This window comes from Verticillium dahliae, genomic scaffold (genome assembly GCF_000150675.1).
Source record: "Verticillium dahliae VdLs.17 supercont1.5 genomic scaffold, whole genome shotgun sequence".
Lineage (NCBI taxonomy): Eukaryota > Fungi > Ascomycota > Sordariomycetes > Glomerellales > Plectosphaerellaceae > Verticillium > Verticillium dahliae.
In genome coordinates, this window is record NW_009276938.1 from 519,120 (window position 1) to 533,537 (window position 14,418).

General features: G+C 56.0%; 3 protein-coding genes across 3 annotated transcripts; 1 reads left to right on the plus strand and 2 right to left on the minus strand.

Moving 5' to 3' along the window:
* Window positions 1-20: 20 nt before the first annotated feature.
* VDAG_03149 (uncharacterized protein) lies at window positions 21-1,276 on the minus strand (the record flags this gene model as incomplete). The annotated part of the gene is made up of 2 exons (XM_009657014.1): window positions 21-46; window positions 97-1,276. The coding sequence occupies 2 exons, from the start codon at window positions 1,274-1,276 to the stop codon at window positions 21-23; spliced, it is 1,206 nt and encodes a 401-aa protein (XP_009655309.1).
* Window positions 1,277-6,478: 5,202 nt separating this feature from the next.
* Window positions 6,479-9,279, plus strand: VDAG_03150 (zinc finger transcription factor ace1; the record flags this gene model as incomplete). Its single annotated transcript, XM_009657015.1, has 2 exons — window positions 6,479-7,222; window positions 7,283-9,279. 2 exons carry the CDS (start codon window positions 6,479-6,481, stop codon window positions 8,804-8,806), a joined length of 2,268 nt encoding a protein of 755 aa, XP_009655310.1. The 3' UTR covers window positions 8,807-9,279.
* Window positions 9,280-10,718: 1,439 nt separating this feature from the next.
* VDAG_03151 (helicase C-terminal domain-containing protein) lies at window positions 10,719-14,168 on the minus strand (the record flags this gene model as incomplete). Its single annotated transcript, XM_009657016.1, has 2 exons — window positions 10,719-13,946; window positions 14,010-14,168. 2 exons carry the CDS (start codon window positions 14,166-14,168, stop codon window positions 10,719-10,721), a joined length of 3,387 nt encoding a protein of 1,128 aa, XP_009655311.1.
* Window positions 14,169-14,418: the final 250 nt, after the last annotated feature.

Below are 14,418 nucleotides of genomic sequence, written 5' to 3' on the forward strand. Positions count from 1 at the left end.
ATACAGCCATCGACTCTTCATCAGAGGAGGAAGAGTCCCAGACCGACTGTTCCAGCGGTGTAGCGGGGGTCGCCATGATGATCACACTCGACACACCCTCGGCGGGTACTGCCATTGTGTCCTCCTCGTCAAACCAGCAGCTGTCGCTGCGCGCCATGTCATGTTCACGTTCCACATCTCGGTGCTCTCTGTCGCTGCGCTCACGCTCGTCAGTCTCGACTCGTAGCTCGCCATCGCTCTCGGGGCCTACCTTGCGGTTCTCGATGCAAACGACTCGGCCTCGAGTGGGATGGCCCACTGTCACGGGAATCTCCTGTCCTAGGGTCGCGTTTTGGCGGACGAGCCTCGGGATGCCATGTGTGATTTCAACAAGGTTGGCACGCTTGACGATAGCAGATGCTAGCGGGAGTACCTGGTCGTCACCGGCGTCATCGCCGACGATGGTCCCGTTAGTGACAACACGGCGAAGACTAGGTGAATAGGAATCATGCTCGTCGTTCCACTCATAACCGTCCACATCCCCGGAAGCCATGTCCCCATAGAAGTCGCCATCCTCTTCTGCCGACTCATCATCGCTAAAGTCATACACCGGCTCCCGGTAAAGAGTTGCAAACCTGGACAGCGTACTGGTGGCAGACGCCGTGCTCTCGAGAGAGCTGCCAAACAGCTCGGGATACAGGTGCGATATCCCCATCCGCTTCCATCTCGGCTTCCAGCGCCGCACATCTTCGTCAGCGTCTACCGACACGGAGGCCCGATATCGCAAGCTCTCCTCTTTGGCAACACCCATACCTGCAGCTGGTGGTGAGACCAGCCCGGCCCCGAGGGACGCTTCCAGCTCCGTGCCGGCGAGCATGTCCCGCAGCGGCTCGAACCGCAGCCTCGGCAGCGCAGGCGATGGCTTTTCCAGCGGCGTGGCAGGTCGAGACAGCGCCTCTACTCGTGCGGCGTCCCTTGCTGCGAGGACCCGGGACAGCGTCTCCTGTCCCGGAGACGACAGCCATCGCAGGACCTCGTCTTCCCCCTGTGCTCGTGGGCTGCGCGCAAAGTGGCCCACACCGTCTGTCGGGCCCGTGACGAGTGCCTCTGGGCTGTGACTATCAAGGCAGTTCGGGACTTCCCTCAAGCCATGTGTGTGGTATGCATCGAGGGAAGGGGCAGCTGTGGTGCTGCTTGTGCCATCGACGAAAGCATTCAGGGTCGGTCTGAGCTGTGGAGAGGGTCTGTTGGGTTGGAGCGGCGCCGCGCTCTTCAGGGAGATCCAGGGAAATGGCATTCTGTCTCGTCTCTGACGGTGTGCAATAAAGTGACTGGGGTTGTTCAAAGTTGTGTAGATAGCTGGAATTCACTTCCCTCCCCATCGCAGAGAGCTCGCTCTGCACTTATCGGCATGGCGAGAGGCATCTTTCAATTGCCATGTTCACGACGAAGGGCCCTAACAAGCCGTTGGTTCATCTCAGTGTTGGGACTTGGTCGGGTCAGTCTCGTTGTCCACAGAGGGGTCCCTGATGTGGAATGATGGATGAACAAACATGCTCTTACACGTGGATAGACACATGGGAGATGTTTGACACAGCAGTCGTAGTCACGAAAGGGCTGCAACATACGAGTTGTGTCTTGGGAACTGAAACTATCACTTGCGAGACATTCTGGAGAGTTCTTGTGAGCACCGGAGGCTGTCCAGGCTGTCCTTGATGTGTTCATCCGGTACAATGTGATGGGCTTTCAGTTGGCCATCTTACCAGCATGACAGCATCTGAACCTTTCCAGGAAGAGGTAGCAGTGAGGATGTCTGCGTCTGCAGCATCGCCCATCCTGCATGTGGCACACTTGACATGTCAGGCGTACAACAGACGGTTCAAGACCTACCGTTAAGCCAAACAGACACCTGAGATGCATCATTTCAGTGAATGTCTGGATATCTTGTTCGAGACTCTTAGACGATGGACTTTCTTTGACCTCTTGCAGGCCAGAGTGGCATGCATGTAGCAGCAGCCTCTTCTCCGGAGCGAACAAAGACAACATGGGTCATTGTAGTCATGTTTCGCTGACCTTGTTCAATCTGCCTGCAGAAGAAGCTGAATCAGAAATCAAAAGAACGTTCTTCTGACACGTTACTGCCGACGATGAGCCAGTCGGCGAATTACTCAAATATCTACGATCCTGTAATGATACATGGCTGAGTCTGCACTTCAGTAAGAACAACAGCCGAAAAAATGTGCTTGAGACGAACCTACATTTTTCGCAGATGCAAGCATCACGAATGTTGGCTGTACGAATGTGCCGATTTCAAGACGAAGACCAGCATGATCCGCTACCTTCTTTTGTCCAAGGTGCGATACCTGATATGCGGCAACCTGCCTCAGATTGACTACGAAATATGGGATACAAAGTGCTCCAAGTGCTGGACTGCACTCGTGGAGAATTTCGAAAACCACCACAACTCACAAGAGACGATTGGTGCTGGAGATTCAGATTATGAAAGGCTCCTCAAGGAGCAGGTTGTTGACCACAGAACATGGTAGGTCAAGCCTCACACTCCCGACGTGGCTTTCCGCTCAACCAGACACGGACAGCTTGTTTGAATCCCTGGAGTTGACCAGGACGACGTTGACGATCCGGAATTGCTCACCAGTGGCGGCCACCTGGTCTAGCCAGACGCCGTCCAGCCGATCATCGCCCATCCCTGGCTTTCAAAGTAGTCATTCGACCGGCCAATTGCCGTACAGCCAGAAATCGCCGACTGTAAAATCGCTCGAGCTAAATGCACTGGACGAACCAAGTGCTGATTGTCGTGAGTCTGACGGAACACATCGACAACCTGGCCGGAATCAAACATCGCGCGCAAGAATACAGCCAATACTTGACAGGTCGACGTATGGCCTGACGCAGCAGCGCACGCAGACTAGGCCGCCGAAGCTCCAGGCCCGGAGCGATAACATAGCACGTGCACAGGAGGCGGCCACAAGACCTGAAAGAGTGCACATCAATAGCCAAATGCAGACACTACAGGGAGATATCGGGATGCAGTCGGGGATGACTCTGTCCCGGTTCCTGGATGAGGTAGAGCTCCTGTGGATGAAAGCTGGCCCAGAAAACTGAATGGGCCTGGGAGAAGTGGGGGACAGTTGCTCTGTTCAGCGGATGAACCTTTCTCGCCGGTCTTCGTTGGACCGGAACAGAGGACATTCGTCCCGTATAAGCAGGACATTATGGTCAGGAGGACGTCATGGATAGCGCTGTGAGCTGTGCGATTGAACATGGATTAAGCACAGCGAACTGTTTGCAAGTTGAGGGCCAGCACCGGCTGGGAGGTCCGGTCGTATCGGCTCGGACTCGGTGACGGATGTGGAGGGGCCAGGTGATCGACTGATGTGACGGGGGTCAATTTGGCGCAGACCGCGTAGGGACATACGTGTCCGCCAAGGCCAGGGAAAATGTCGGTGCCTTGGGGTTACACTACTGCAGCATATACGCTTGCTATTGCTGCGAGGCTTTTTGTTTGGCGACCGAGCGATTTGGCCTGATCGACGGCGAGCGGAGTTCCTGGCAGGCTGCCCGATTTCCGCCGAGTTGATTCGTCACAATGTGGTCGTAGGGCTGACAGGGGTTGACGAGCCCAGCTGAAGAGAAAGCGAACAAAGCAAGACGGAGCGCGGGCGCATACGTGTCGGCTGTCGTTTTCGTTCACTGGGCTAGGGGGACTTTGTAGACCCTCCTCGAACTCGCTCTGTCAACCTGTGAGCCATACATCGATCAACATGGATAAGACTTCTTCAGTATGTTTCTCTCACGCAGCGACTTGGCAGATGACGAGCAGCTGGTCCAAACCCCTGGTCCATAGTTCCTAGGTCTTCCACGTACCTCCATAGTCTTGGCAGCCCTATGCGTGGAGAGCACCAGCGTGCGAGTGGGGGGGAAGGACAACCTCACCATCAACCAGTAGAAACTGCATCAATGATTGAACCAGCGACTCATATTTGGTGGCCAACAAGAACACCATGTCTCATCGAGGTGATGCTGCGGGCAGCAGTGTGGCCCTAAAGCATGCTGTGCTAGATCGGGCGCCACCCAGCCAAGGGACTGTCGAGTGCCGCGACTGGGTGACAGACGAGGACAATTAGCAAGCAAGCAACTCAATACCAGCATGGACCTGCATGGGAGCTCCAGTACTTGTTCTGAAGGGGTGGCCGCGCCCCCCGCAGGGATGGAGAGAAAGGTGTCATCCGGCCAGTTTGGCCTCAGACTAGGTTGAGGAACGTGGAGCAATAGTGTGCATGTATGTTCCTGTGTGGACCTGGGATTGTGACGAATAACCATAGTTTATTCGCCCAATGAATCAAATCTCGCCCAGTCGCTAGCAATCATGTACAGCTTCGTCGGAGACTGTGCCGCCGGTGAAACTTGCAGAACGAGGGCGCCGCCATGCAGGACCGCAGGACCGCAGGACTCTAGGACTGCAGGGCTCGAGGGACCAGATAGCAGGTCGAGAATGAGCTGATTTCGAAGGCAGTGTACAAGTAGGTACATGTATGTCAAGCGAATGCTCCAGGGGGAAGGCGACCTAGGTACTGTATGGTTTGTTGGCAGGGCTGACCGTTGGCCTCCGTCGGAGTACCTAGGCAAGGGGGACATTCGGTCCTGTGGATTGGACCGTGGGCCGGTCGAAGCGGGCGTCGGTGATAGGTTCAATGTCACCGCTGTCGAATGGTGCACATCTGGACCTTTCTCCTGGTGTTTTGATGGTGCATGTTTCGTGTGTGCATGACGAGGACGTGGTGGTTCCTTCGTGGCTGTCCCCCGCCGAAACAGATGGAAGTATGCTCTGTCCCTGTATCTCTCGTTTCCTCTTGATGGCCACCGCCGTGCGCATGTCCTGTAGCAGGACATGGGATGGCGGATGAATTGAATGGGGAGTGGGTTGACACGGGACGAAGGAGAAAAAGAGACTTGACCCAAAAAGAGCGTCGGTAAAGGGACGGCCAAGCGTTGTCGCCAGGAACAGGCGCTCAGTGGCTCGAGGAGCGAGGCGCATTACTCGTCGCTGGAGCTTGCACCCAGCCGTTGGGGGCGGTGCCCAACAGATGACATCGATAGCCCGCTGTTAGGGGCGCTGCGGTGTTGACAGCCGGCAAGACTAACAGGAAGATCCAGGGGGGGCATCCACCTGATGGGCTGACGGATGCTCCTCCACTCCCCTACCAGAGGCTACCTTCGCTGTACCATGTACGGTACCAAGGGCACTGAAGCGTCTCCCCCCCCAGCGGATTATTAGTGTCTGATCCTCTGAGCACGCTCCGCCTCCCTGGCCTGCAGGGTCTGCCTCTGATTGGATAGGGTGGGGCCTGGTTTAGGCAGCAGCCTCCCCCTCCCATCGATTCCGGCGTCCTCAGTCTGCCACGACCGGATGCTTTTCTAAGCAAACGACCTCACCTCGTCTGCCCTCCTCAACAACCCCCCCCCCCCTTTGGCCATTCCAACCCCTAACGTCCCTCGACCTGAACCCCGAGATCTTCTTGTTTGTCCCTGGTTTCTCGCTTCTTTCTCACTCCGCCTACTTCCGCAAACCCCGTCAGGACACCTTGTTTCTTCTCTGCCATCATCACCCAGCAATTGAAAGAGCGTCAAGAATCACGTCGTCCTCGAGAACATCTTTATCCTTGATTGCCGCCGCCCCCCCTTGTCTTGTCGACTCGAGCATCACAGAGCATCGCAGAGCAACGCAGAGCATCGCAGAGCATCGCAGAGCATCCTATCCTCAATTTGTTCCGCCCACTTCCATCCGCATCTTCGCTTTTCGCCAGCGCGTCTTACGCCAGCCAGCACGTCACGCAACTCAACGCAAACTAGGTAGCAAAGGCGCAACTTCGAGCGCCATTTCCCAACTTGTCGCTGGCTGTTGCTCCTTTGCTCCTGGGCAAGTCCTCCTCTGGCCCTCCCCCGCCCCTCCAGCTCCAGGCACACCATTTTTGGCATCGACATATATCCGCCTTCTCGCGTCTCTCTCCTTTCTCTCTCTTCCAATCGTGCACATTCCCCGGCTGTCCATCAACATCGACGACGCCCTTGCTGTCGAGTGCTTCGCCGTTTGATCACGTCTGTCAGCGAATCGACCGTGAGTGACGCTCGCCCCCTTCTCCTCTTCCTGCCCTCCTCCTCCTCCTCCTCTCTCTCTCTCTCTCTGCCTCGCCCCTCAACCCATTCCCCCACGTCTGTCGCCGCCCTCGCCGAACTCTCCCGTTCCTCACTCCTTCATCCACCAATACACTCTCTACCCTCTCTGCCAAGTCTAGGACTACCGCACGCATCCATCCGGCGCGTGGGTTCCCCAGACTTCGCAGGCAGTGACTCACTTCCCGACACCTTCCTTCGCCTCACTCGCCGGTAGTCCCCTTTCAGTCCCTTGACTAACCCTGGTGGTGATACCAGAGCTGGCCATCGCCCGCCAGTACCCACTCCCCCTTCCGACACTTTCGTCATGTCGTGCCAGAACCCTCGCCGCCGGTCCCCTGTGACCCGCGTCGGCGACGCTTCCAGCAATGGCCTCACCAGCCTTAAGACCAACATGACCCTGCGCAAGGGTGCCACCTTCCACTCGCCCACCTCTCTCGACTCTTCATCCATCGACGCCTTCATCCCCCCAGCTCTTGGTCGTTCTCAGACCAACCTTGAAGACGTTGTCGGCGCTCACGTTCGCCGCATGGAGATGATCGTCAGCGGCATCGAGACATCACTCAATCTGAATGATACCCCAAGGCCGGCCTCCAAGCCTTCGCGTGACGAGTGCCTGCCTCGCACAAACGGCTTCCTCGGCCGCCCTACTGTCGACCCCGCCATGGCAAAAGACACCAAGACCAGCGGGGAGCGCCGCGTTCTGCGCCCAAGACATCGTCGCTCATCGGAGCAGCACGCTTCGGACAGCGGTCTCGGCACCTCTCTGGCCTCTTCCGTCGAGAAGCAGGCCCCCAGCATCACCTCTAAGACCAGCAAGGCATCCGCCATTACACGCTCTGCTGCCGCTCCGTCCAACACCATGACCAAGGTCTCTGGCCTGAGCTCCAAGGCGGTCAGCCGTGTTCACGAACACGTGCTTCGCCCCCTTCGTGCCAAGCCTGAGCTGAAGGACTTCGAGCCCATCGTCCTGGACATTCCCAGGCGAATCCGTGACAAGGAAATCATCTGCCTCAGGGATCTTGAGAAGACTTTGATCTTCATGGCACCGGTAAGTCAACTCTTGTATCAACGCAGCGTTTGGGGAGATACTTATCGGTCGTTGATGAAGGAGAGGGCCAAGACCGCCGCCTTGTACCTCGATTTCTGCCTGACGTCCATTCGATGCATTCAAGCCACCGTCGAATACCTCAGCGACCGCGAACAAATTCGACCGGCCGACCGACCATACACTAACGGATACTTCATTGATCTCGTCGAACAGATTCGCCAATACGCCGGACAACTGGCCACTGCCAAGGAAGCCGGAGTCGAGGGGCGTGAGATGGACGTCGACCCCACCGACGAGGTTAAGCTGTTCGGTGGCATCTCGCAGAACGGCCGCCCCGCCGAGCTTGTCCGCGTCAGAAAGGACGGTCAAGCCATCTCCATGGCCACTGGCCTCCCCGTTGACATGGATGAGGACGGCAAGGATTTCCCCAGACTGAAGCGCTCCCTGAGCCAGCAGCTGGCAGACGACGAGGAGATCATGCGGTCCATGGCTCGCAGGAAGAAGAACGCGACGCCGGAGGAGCTCGCGCCCAAGAAATGCCGCGAGCCTGGCTGCAACAAGGAGTTCAAGCGTCCCTGTGACCTGACCAAGCACGAGAAGACTCACTCTCGTCCCTGGAAGTGCCCTGTCAAGACGTGCAAGTACCACGAGTACGGCTGGCCCACCGAGAAGGAGATGGACCGCCATCACAACGACAAGCACTCCTCAGCGCCCCCCATGCACGAGTGCCTGTTCAAGCCTTGCCCTTACAAGTCGAAGCGCGAGTCAAACTGCAAGCAGCACATGGAGAAGGCCCACGGATGGCAGTACGTCCGCACCAAGACCAACGGCGGCAAGAAGGCGCCCAGCGTTGCTGGAAGCTCGGCACAGCCGACCCCTCAGCTTGGCAACATGGCAACGCCCTCGAGCAGCCACAGTATTGCTACGCCGCCCGAGGAGAGCACCAGCCTCTTCCCGCCTTTTAACCACGATGACTTCCCTCACTACGTCCCGGCCGAGGAGTTTGCTGACACCTGTCTCGGGCCCATGGGACAGCCGCCCATGACGCTCGAGGGTATCGACTTTAACGACCTTGGCGTGTCTCCCACTGACTACAACACCCCTTCTACCGACACATCCTACCCATACACCTCCTACCAGGATGGACCCGAGTTTGTCATCAACAACGATGACATTTACGGCGCCCATGTCCAGATCCCGACACCCGCGTGGCCCGAAAAGATGATGGCTGGCATGCAGAACTACGCCCCAGTGTCTGCTTGCCAACCTCAGATGATGCCCGAGCCGCTCGCCCCACACATCTCCCCGATAGGTCAGGGGAACGCCATGCTCTTCACGCCCAACTCGTTGGCCGAGGTTGACGAAGGCTTTGATGATTTTGGCGGCTGTGGTGATGATTTCACCTTGTTCCCCGTCAACGGGCTCGACAAGGACGCACAATTCCAGACTCTGTTCGGCAGCGAGATGCCCAGCAGCGGCCTCGGCTTGTCTCAGGGCGCCTCCCAGGACTTCTTTGGGAACGGCATGGACTGGTCCAGCATGGAATACCACACCTACTCACAGCAGCCCCAGCACCAGCAGTAGAGTGATGTTGTGAGACTTCACTTACTGGTTGGTTTGGGATGGCCTGTTTCTTTTACGTTCTCTCCAGAGATTGCCGATACGATGACTTTCGATTTGGCTCATGATGTTACGATGAAGACTTGTTTGACAATGGCGTCAAACACATAAGGAGTGTTTTGCTTTTGTTTCCTTGGCTTGCTGTATATTTACACTCTTCTCCATTTGACCTCTTTCTTTGACGATGTCTCAGCTCAAGAAAACCAGTTGCTCGAGGAGATAGCCCAATGTGGCAAGATGGCGAGAGAAGGAGGACGGGAGGGTCGGAGTGAGCCAAACAATCAGGCAACAGGACGTCGGACATGTTGCTTTCCCCTGTCTGGATATTTGTCGATAGCTTGGAAGGATTTGGTCGATTTGCTGTGCCTTGAAATGGCTCTTGGGATCTGGTAATGGCACGAAGCCACAAAGAATGCAGACCCTCTCATTTGACCCACCATCAACGTCTCGTCCTGCTGCCTCTTGTGTTGCTGTGCATTTAAAACCGTGCTATGAGGTACAGCAAGGGTGTTAGTAGAGCATGCGCTTTGGTCGAGCGCGATGGGCTGATGAGAGGCGAGTTGATGCCTCGCGGAGGTCGTATGGGAAGGGAAGCCACCGAACCTAAGATTTGACGTGGTATAGAGGATGCACAGAAACTCAGAATTCCACCCCCCAAATTTTGGGTAGTACAATACAACAGAATTAGATAAAACTCCTTCCGGTCAAGATGACTTACGTGAAGTGACATATGGTAGTTCTTATACGCCTTGCACGGATGAATGTGCAGCTAGAATGTTTGGCAATGACGAGGTACATGGTAGATGGAATGTGAGGGGCAGCTGTATGAGGCCGCTTGCCAGCTGGCAGCTTCCACTCCACAATTGCATCAGGGAGAAAAACCTGAGCCGCAGCAATTTCCTCCTCTTTCCCTCCTTCACACTCACCACCGTCACAACCGTGCCAAAGAGCGAAAACCACCCCTCGCCTCGCCAGCGGCTTCTCGCTTCCTTTCGCCAGCGAGGAGCCCCGTCTGGCCGCCCCAAACAGGTGAGACCTTTTCCTCTATCTGAATTCATTCTTCCTACTGCTTTCTCCCCTGTCCTTCCGAAACAGGAGATGGGAAAAAACAATGGCCTACATGATGAGATTCGCATCAACCCCCTCAAAATCATAGGAAGAGCCGTCTGAGACGCCCCGGGCCGCTCTCCTCTCGTGCCGCGTCTCTCTCTCTCTGGCTCCCAGCCTCTTCGGAGGACGGGGGTCACCGAGGGGCGCGCGGCGCGTGGAGTGCAAACGGTCCCTCGGCTTAGCTCCCGCCGACGCTGTCGCGCTCGCCCGGCTCGGGGATGGGCAAGACTCGCGGAGACTTGGCACCGTCGCATGCGAACTGTCTCCGTGGTAGGTCTGCCGCCCTTGGCTGGGGGGTTTGTGATGGGCGGTGGGGGCGGTGGGGTCAGTTGTGCTTATAATCGGGTTTCTGACGTGGCTTTTATCTACTCACTGCGGAGTGTTTTCTGGTCGTGCTGTTGCCGTGTGCTGGTGGCTAACTTGCGCAGTAGTTGAACTTGACTGTTGGAGACGGGGGGACTGGTCTGCTGTGTTTTGGTTGTTTGCTGGGTTGGAGAGACGGGGACGTGATGATGACGCGTAGCTTCACAATTAATATAAACACAATTACACAACATGGACAGAAAACATATCCCAGGTGAACCGTCTACATTGTCTTCCTACACCGGCTCATGTAAACTGATTTTGGTGAGCTTGGAGCTTGTCCGTCCGCCCAACAGCAAGGGTATCTATCTATCTTCCTTAACACATGAGCTTTCCAGCATCGGCACACCGATAAGAAACACCCCGACCCAATCCGCATGATTCCCGGCGCCTTGCCTTGATACTAGTAACTGTCCTCGTCACTCTCGTCAATAACGGTCCGCCGGCGATTGTGCCGACTGGACTGTCCGCGAGGCTGAAGATCGTCATCATCAACCTCGTCAAATTCGTTCCCTACGTCGTTCATGTTCTCAGACGCGTCCGAATCGTCAACAACCGTAGGCTTGCCTCTCCTTGCCGTCTTTGTGGCCAGGCCTGTCCTTGCAGTCATTACGCTGAGGTCAGGCAGGTCATCTGTTGAGTCTTGAGTAGCTGGCAAAGACAGGGGCTCGAAAAAGGGCTTCAGTTGCGTCCTTGTTGGAACTGGAGTTGACGTAGCACTTGACGGCAGGTCATCCGACACGTCTCTGAGGCTCGAGATGGGATGATCGTCCCCGACCACAAAGTCGAGCAAGTCGGCCCCATCATCAGATCCATCCGTGTCTTCCATGTCGCTGTCTCGGTCACAGTCGTCTCCCAGCTCATCACTGTTGATGCCGCCTCTCTTTTGGGGCGCTCGCTTCTTCGGCTTCCTCCCTCGCGCTTTTGGCACTGCAGCTTTCTTCGGCCGACCGCGCTGAGGTGCCTCGCACACTGTATTCTCCGAGTCGTCTCCTTCTTCCGCATCAGACAATATGTGAAGGGGAGCCTTTGTTGCTGGCCCATTTGACTTGCGCTTCTTCGCCCGTGGTGCTATATCAGGGCCATGGTCGTCGAGGCCGAGGGAAGCAGACTGCCTTTTCTTGGTGGCTTTTGGTGGCCGCTCATCATCGGTGTCAGGCGCAAATGGCGGGAACGGGATATCTTCCCATCTGCTGGTGTCCTGGTCTCCATACGGCCTGTGCCATTTCTTTGCCGGATCTTTGTACTTCTTGGCCCAAGTCTGCATAAGCTCGACGTACTTCTTTGTCCGCGCGCCGTGTTGTACCTTGCCGACAGGCCTGAGACGTCGATTGAGTGCTGGATGGGCATTGATGTCCACAACCTCAATCTCCTCTACCTGGCTCCGGTTGAAAGGCAGAGTCCGATAATTTCGATCCAGCTCCGCCATCTGGCGTGTGCTGAGTAGCACAGAGTCAAGTGGGGGTATGTCTGCCAGCTGATCGAGCTCACACGGCGCTGCTGGCGTAGTCTTCTTCGGCGTCTTCTTCTTCGGGCCCTTCGACACAGATCCATCCAATAACCCTACGCGCGAAGCCGTGACGAACCCCGTCTCCACGCCGTCCGGCATGTGGAACTTTTTGGGTGGCATCTTCTTCTTCGCGGCCCCCGCCTTTCGTCTCCCCGGTTCAGGCAGTGCTGTGTTCTGGGTGTTCTCGATTGGAATCTCGATCTGTTGCATGTCGACCTCGGGTCGAATCTCCCTCGGAACGATACGTGCCGATAGATCATGGCGAAAGTTGAACTTACTACCCTCGCAAATCAGGGCCTGCATCGCTTCGTAGTTTTCCCTCGCTCGGCTGAAGCTCTCTTCTTCCTTGCCTCGCATGAGGAGTAGGACAACGTTGCCCTCTCGCTTGCGACCTGTCCGGCCCATCCGCTGCAACATACGGATCGGGGACGAAGAGGCGTCATAGCACACGATCAAGTCGACTTGACCAATGTCCAGACCCTCCTCGCCGATGGACGTGGCAACGAGAACATTGTACTCGCCCGTCCTGAACTTTTCGACAGTCTCGATCTGTTGAGCTTGTTTCATGCCAGCTGACCTCTTTCCCTCGGCTTGGCCGACGAACACGGTCGGCTTGATGAGCGGCTTGTGGATGCTCAGCGCTCGTACGATCTCCTCGGCGCTGTCTCTGTATTCGCTAAAGACAATGGCGCGGGTGGCTGAGCCCTCCTTGGCGTCCATGAAGTGATTCAGCATCGTTTCAGCCAACTCGGCCAGCTTTGGGTGGCCGACAAAGCTGGGTATGCGAAGCCACCCCTCGACCTTTTGCATCATTTCCTGGAAGCTGGGGTCCGCGACGAGCTGTTTCTTGTATTTGGAGCCCTTCTGCCCCTTCTCCTCCACGTCGCTCCTGAAGTCTTTGAGATTGTCGAAGAACGGTTTGATGCCGTGGAAGTTGAGAAGCTTGATCGAATGTGCCAGTGATTTTAGAATGGCGAAGATGGCCCGCATCATGTGCTGAAGTGGTTGAGGCACATGCCGCCCCGCGCTCTTCATCCAGTCCTGTTCTTGCTTCATAAGCCCAAAGGTGGTGATGGCCATGGGGTCTCGGCCGTAGTAAATGTTTTGCTTTGTCAATTTGTCCATCATCGGCTTCAGGGCTTTCGTAAAGAGATCTTTGACCTCGCACATCTCGTATGATGGGTCAATGATGCGTTGATCGATATTCCGCTGATGGACATACTGGCGAATGTCGATGGAGTCTTCTGTGCGAATCTCAGTGTGCGATATGCCCAGGTTGTCAATGACCTCTTGCACCGTCTCGACCTTGGAGCCCGGCGTGGCTGTCAAGGCCAGCACCCTGAAATAGGGGTTAAAGCGCCGCATCTGCTTGACCACCTTGGCGTATGCATACTCGCCTGTCGAGCGGTGAGCCTCGTCAACCACCAAAAGTACAATAGACTTTGGATCGGCGTAGCCTCTAGAGATATCATTGAGCAACGTTTGCGGCGTCATGAAAAAGACGCGCTTGGCCTGCCATTCGTCAACGCGAATAGCTGGAGCGACGTCACCCGTGAGCATGGTAGTCTCCAATCGAGATATACCGACAATGTTAAAGCATGCATCGACCTGTTGCGCGACAAGCGGCTTGGTCGGCGCAACGAAAACAATTTTGGCTGTCTTGGTCCAGCGGTGAAAGTTGAGCATGACCGTGGCGGCGATGAAGGTCTTTCCGAGGCCAGTTGGCAAGGCTACCAGAGTGTTGTTGAATAGTCCATTCTTCACAATGCTGTACTGATAGTCTCGGACAGCCCCGAGGTTCTTGGGGTAGACCCATGTCTTGAGAGCCTCGTTGTTCAGTTCGTGATGAGTAGCTTCGACAGGCTTATCTGCACGGTAAACCCTTCCGAAACCAGGCTGAATGGGCCTAGAATCAGCATCTTCTTCGTCATGGACAGTGCCACCGAAGAGGGTCGTCTGACGGAAGCCGTTCGATGATGTCCGTCCAAATGGTTGCCGCGGTGCTCTGGGTGGTACTGCGACGACGGGTTCCAGTTCCGGCGATGACGAGAATGCAGCTGCGAGGAGCTCATCCATCTCGCTGGCTTTCATGCCATCCTGGTAGTTTGGTGCGCGGGCTGTCTACGTGTGCTTTAGTATGAAAATTGCAATGGAAGGCTGAGAACAGCACGATATATTGCTTACGTTGATAGTTGAAGGGTGAGTGGTAGACAAAGACCTCGAGGAGCTCATTGTATTGGAGTTTTCTCGAGATGCGCTGGAACCAACTGCTCTGTCGCTCTGGCTGAAAGCCTCTGCCAGATCCTCATCAGCAATGTCGTCATCATAATCGTCAGAATCCATCGCGAAACAAGTGGGAGGGCGTTATGAGGATACGCGTCGTGAGCCTTCCACGGCGGAGTCCGACACCTAAAGATGGTGGTAAGCGAACCGCAAGAAATATGTTTTTCAGTGGGCCATATGTGCAAATGAACATGAGTGACTCCGAGTGGCAGGCATGCTGTCACATAGTCAGATGCTTCACGTCGCTCGCCTTTACAGTGGCCACTCTTGACGCGACCCCTGTCGATGTTCGACGCGAAACAGCCTCCGA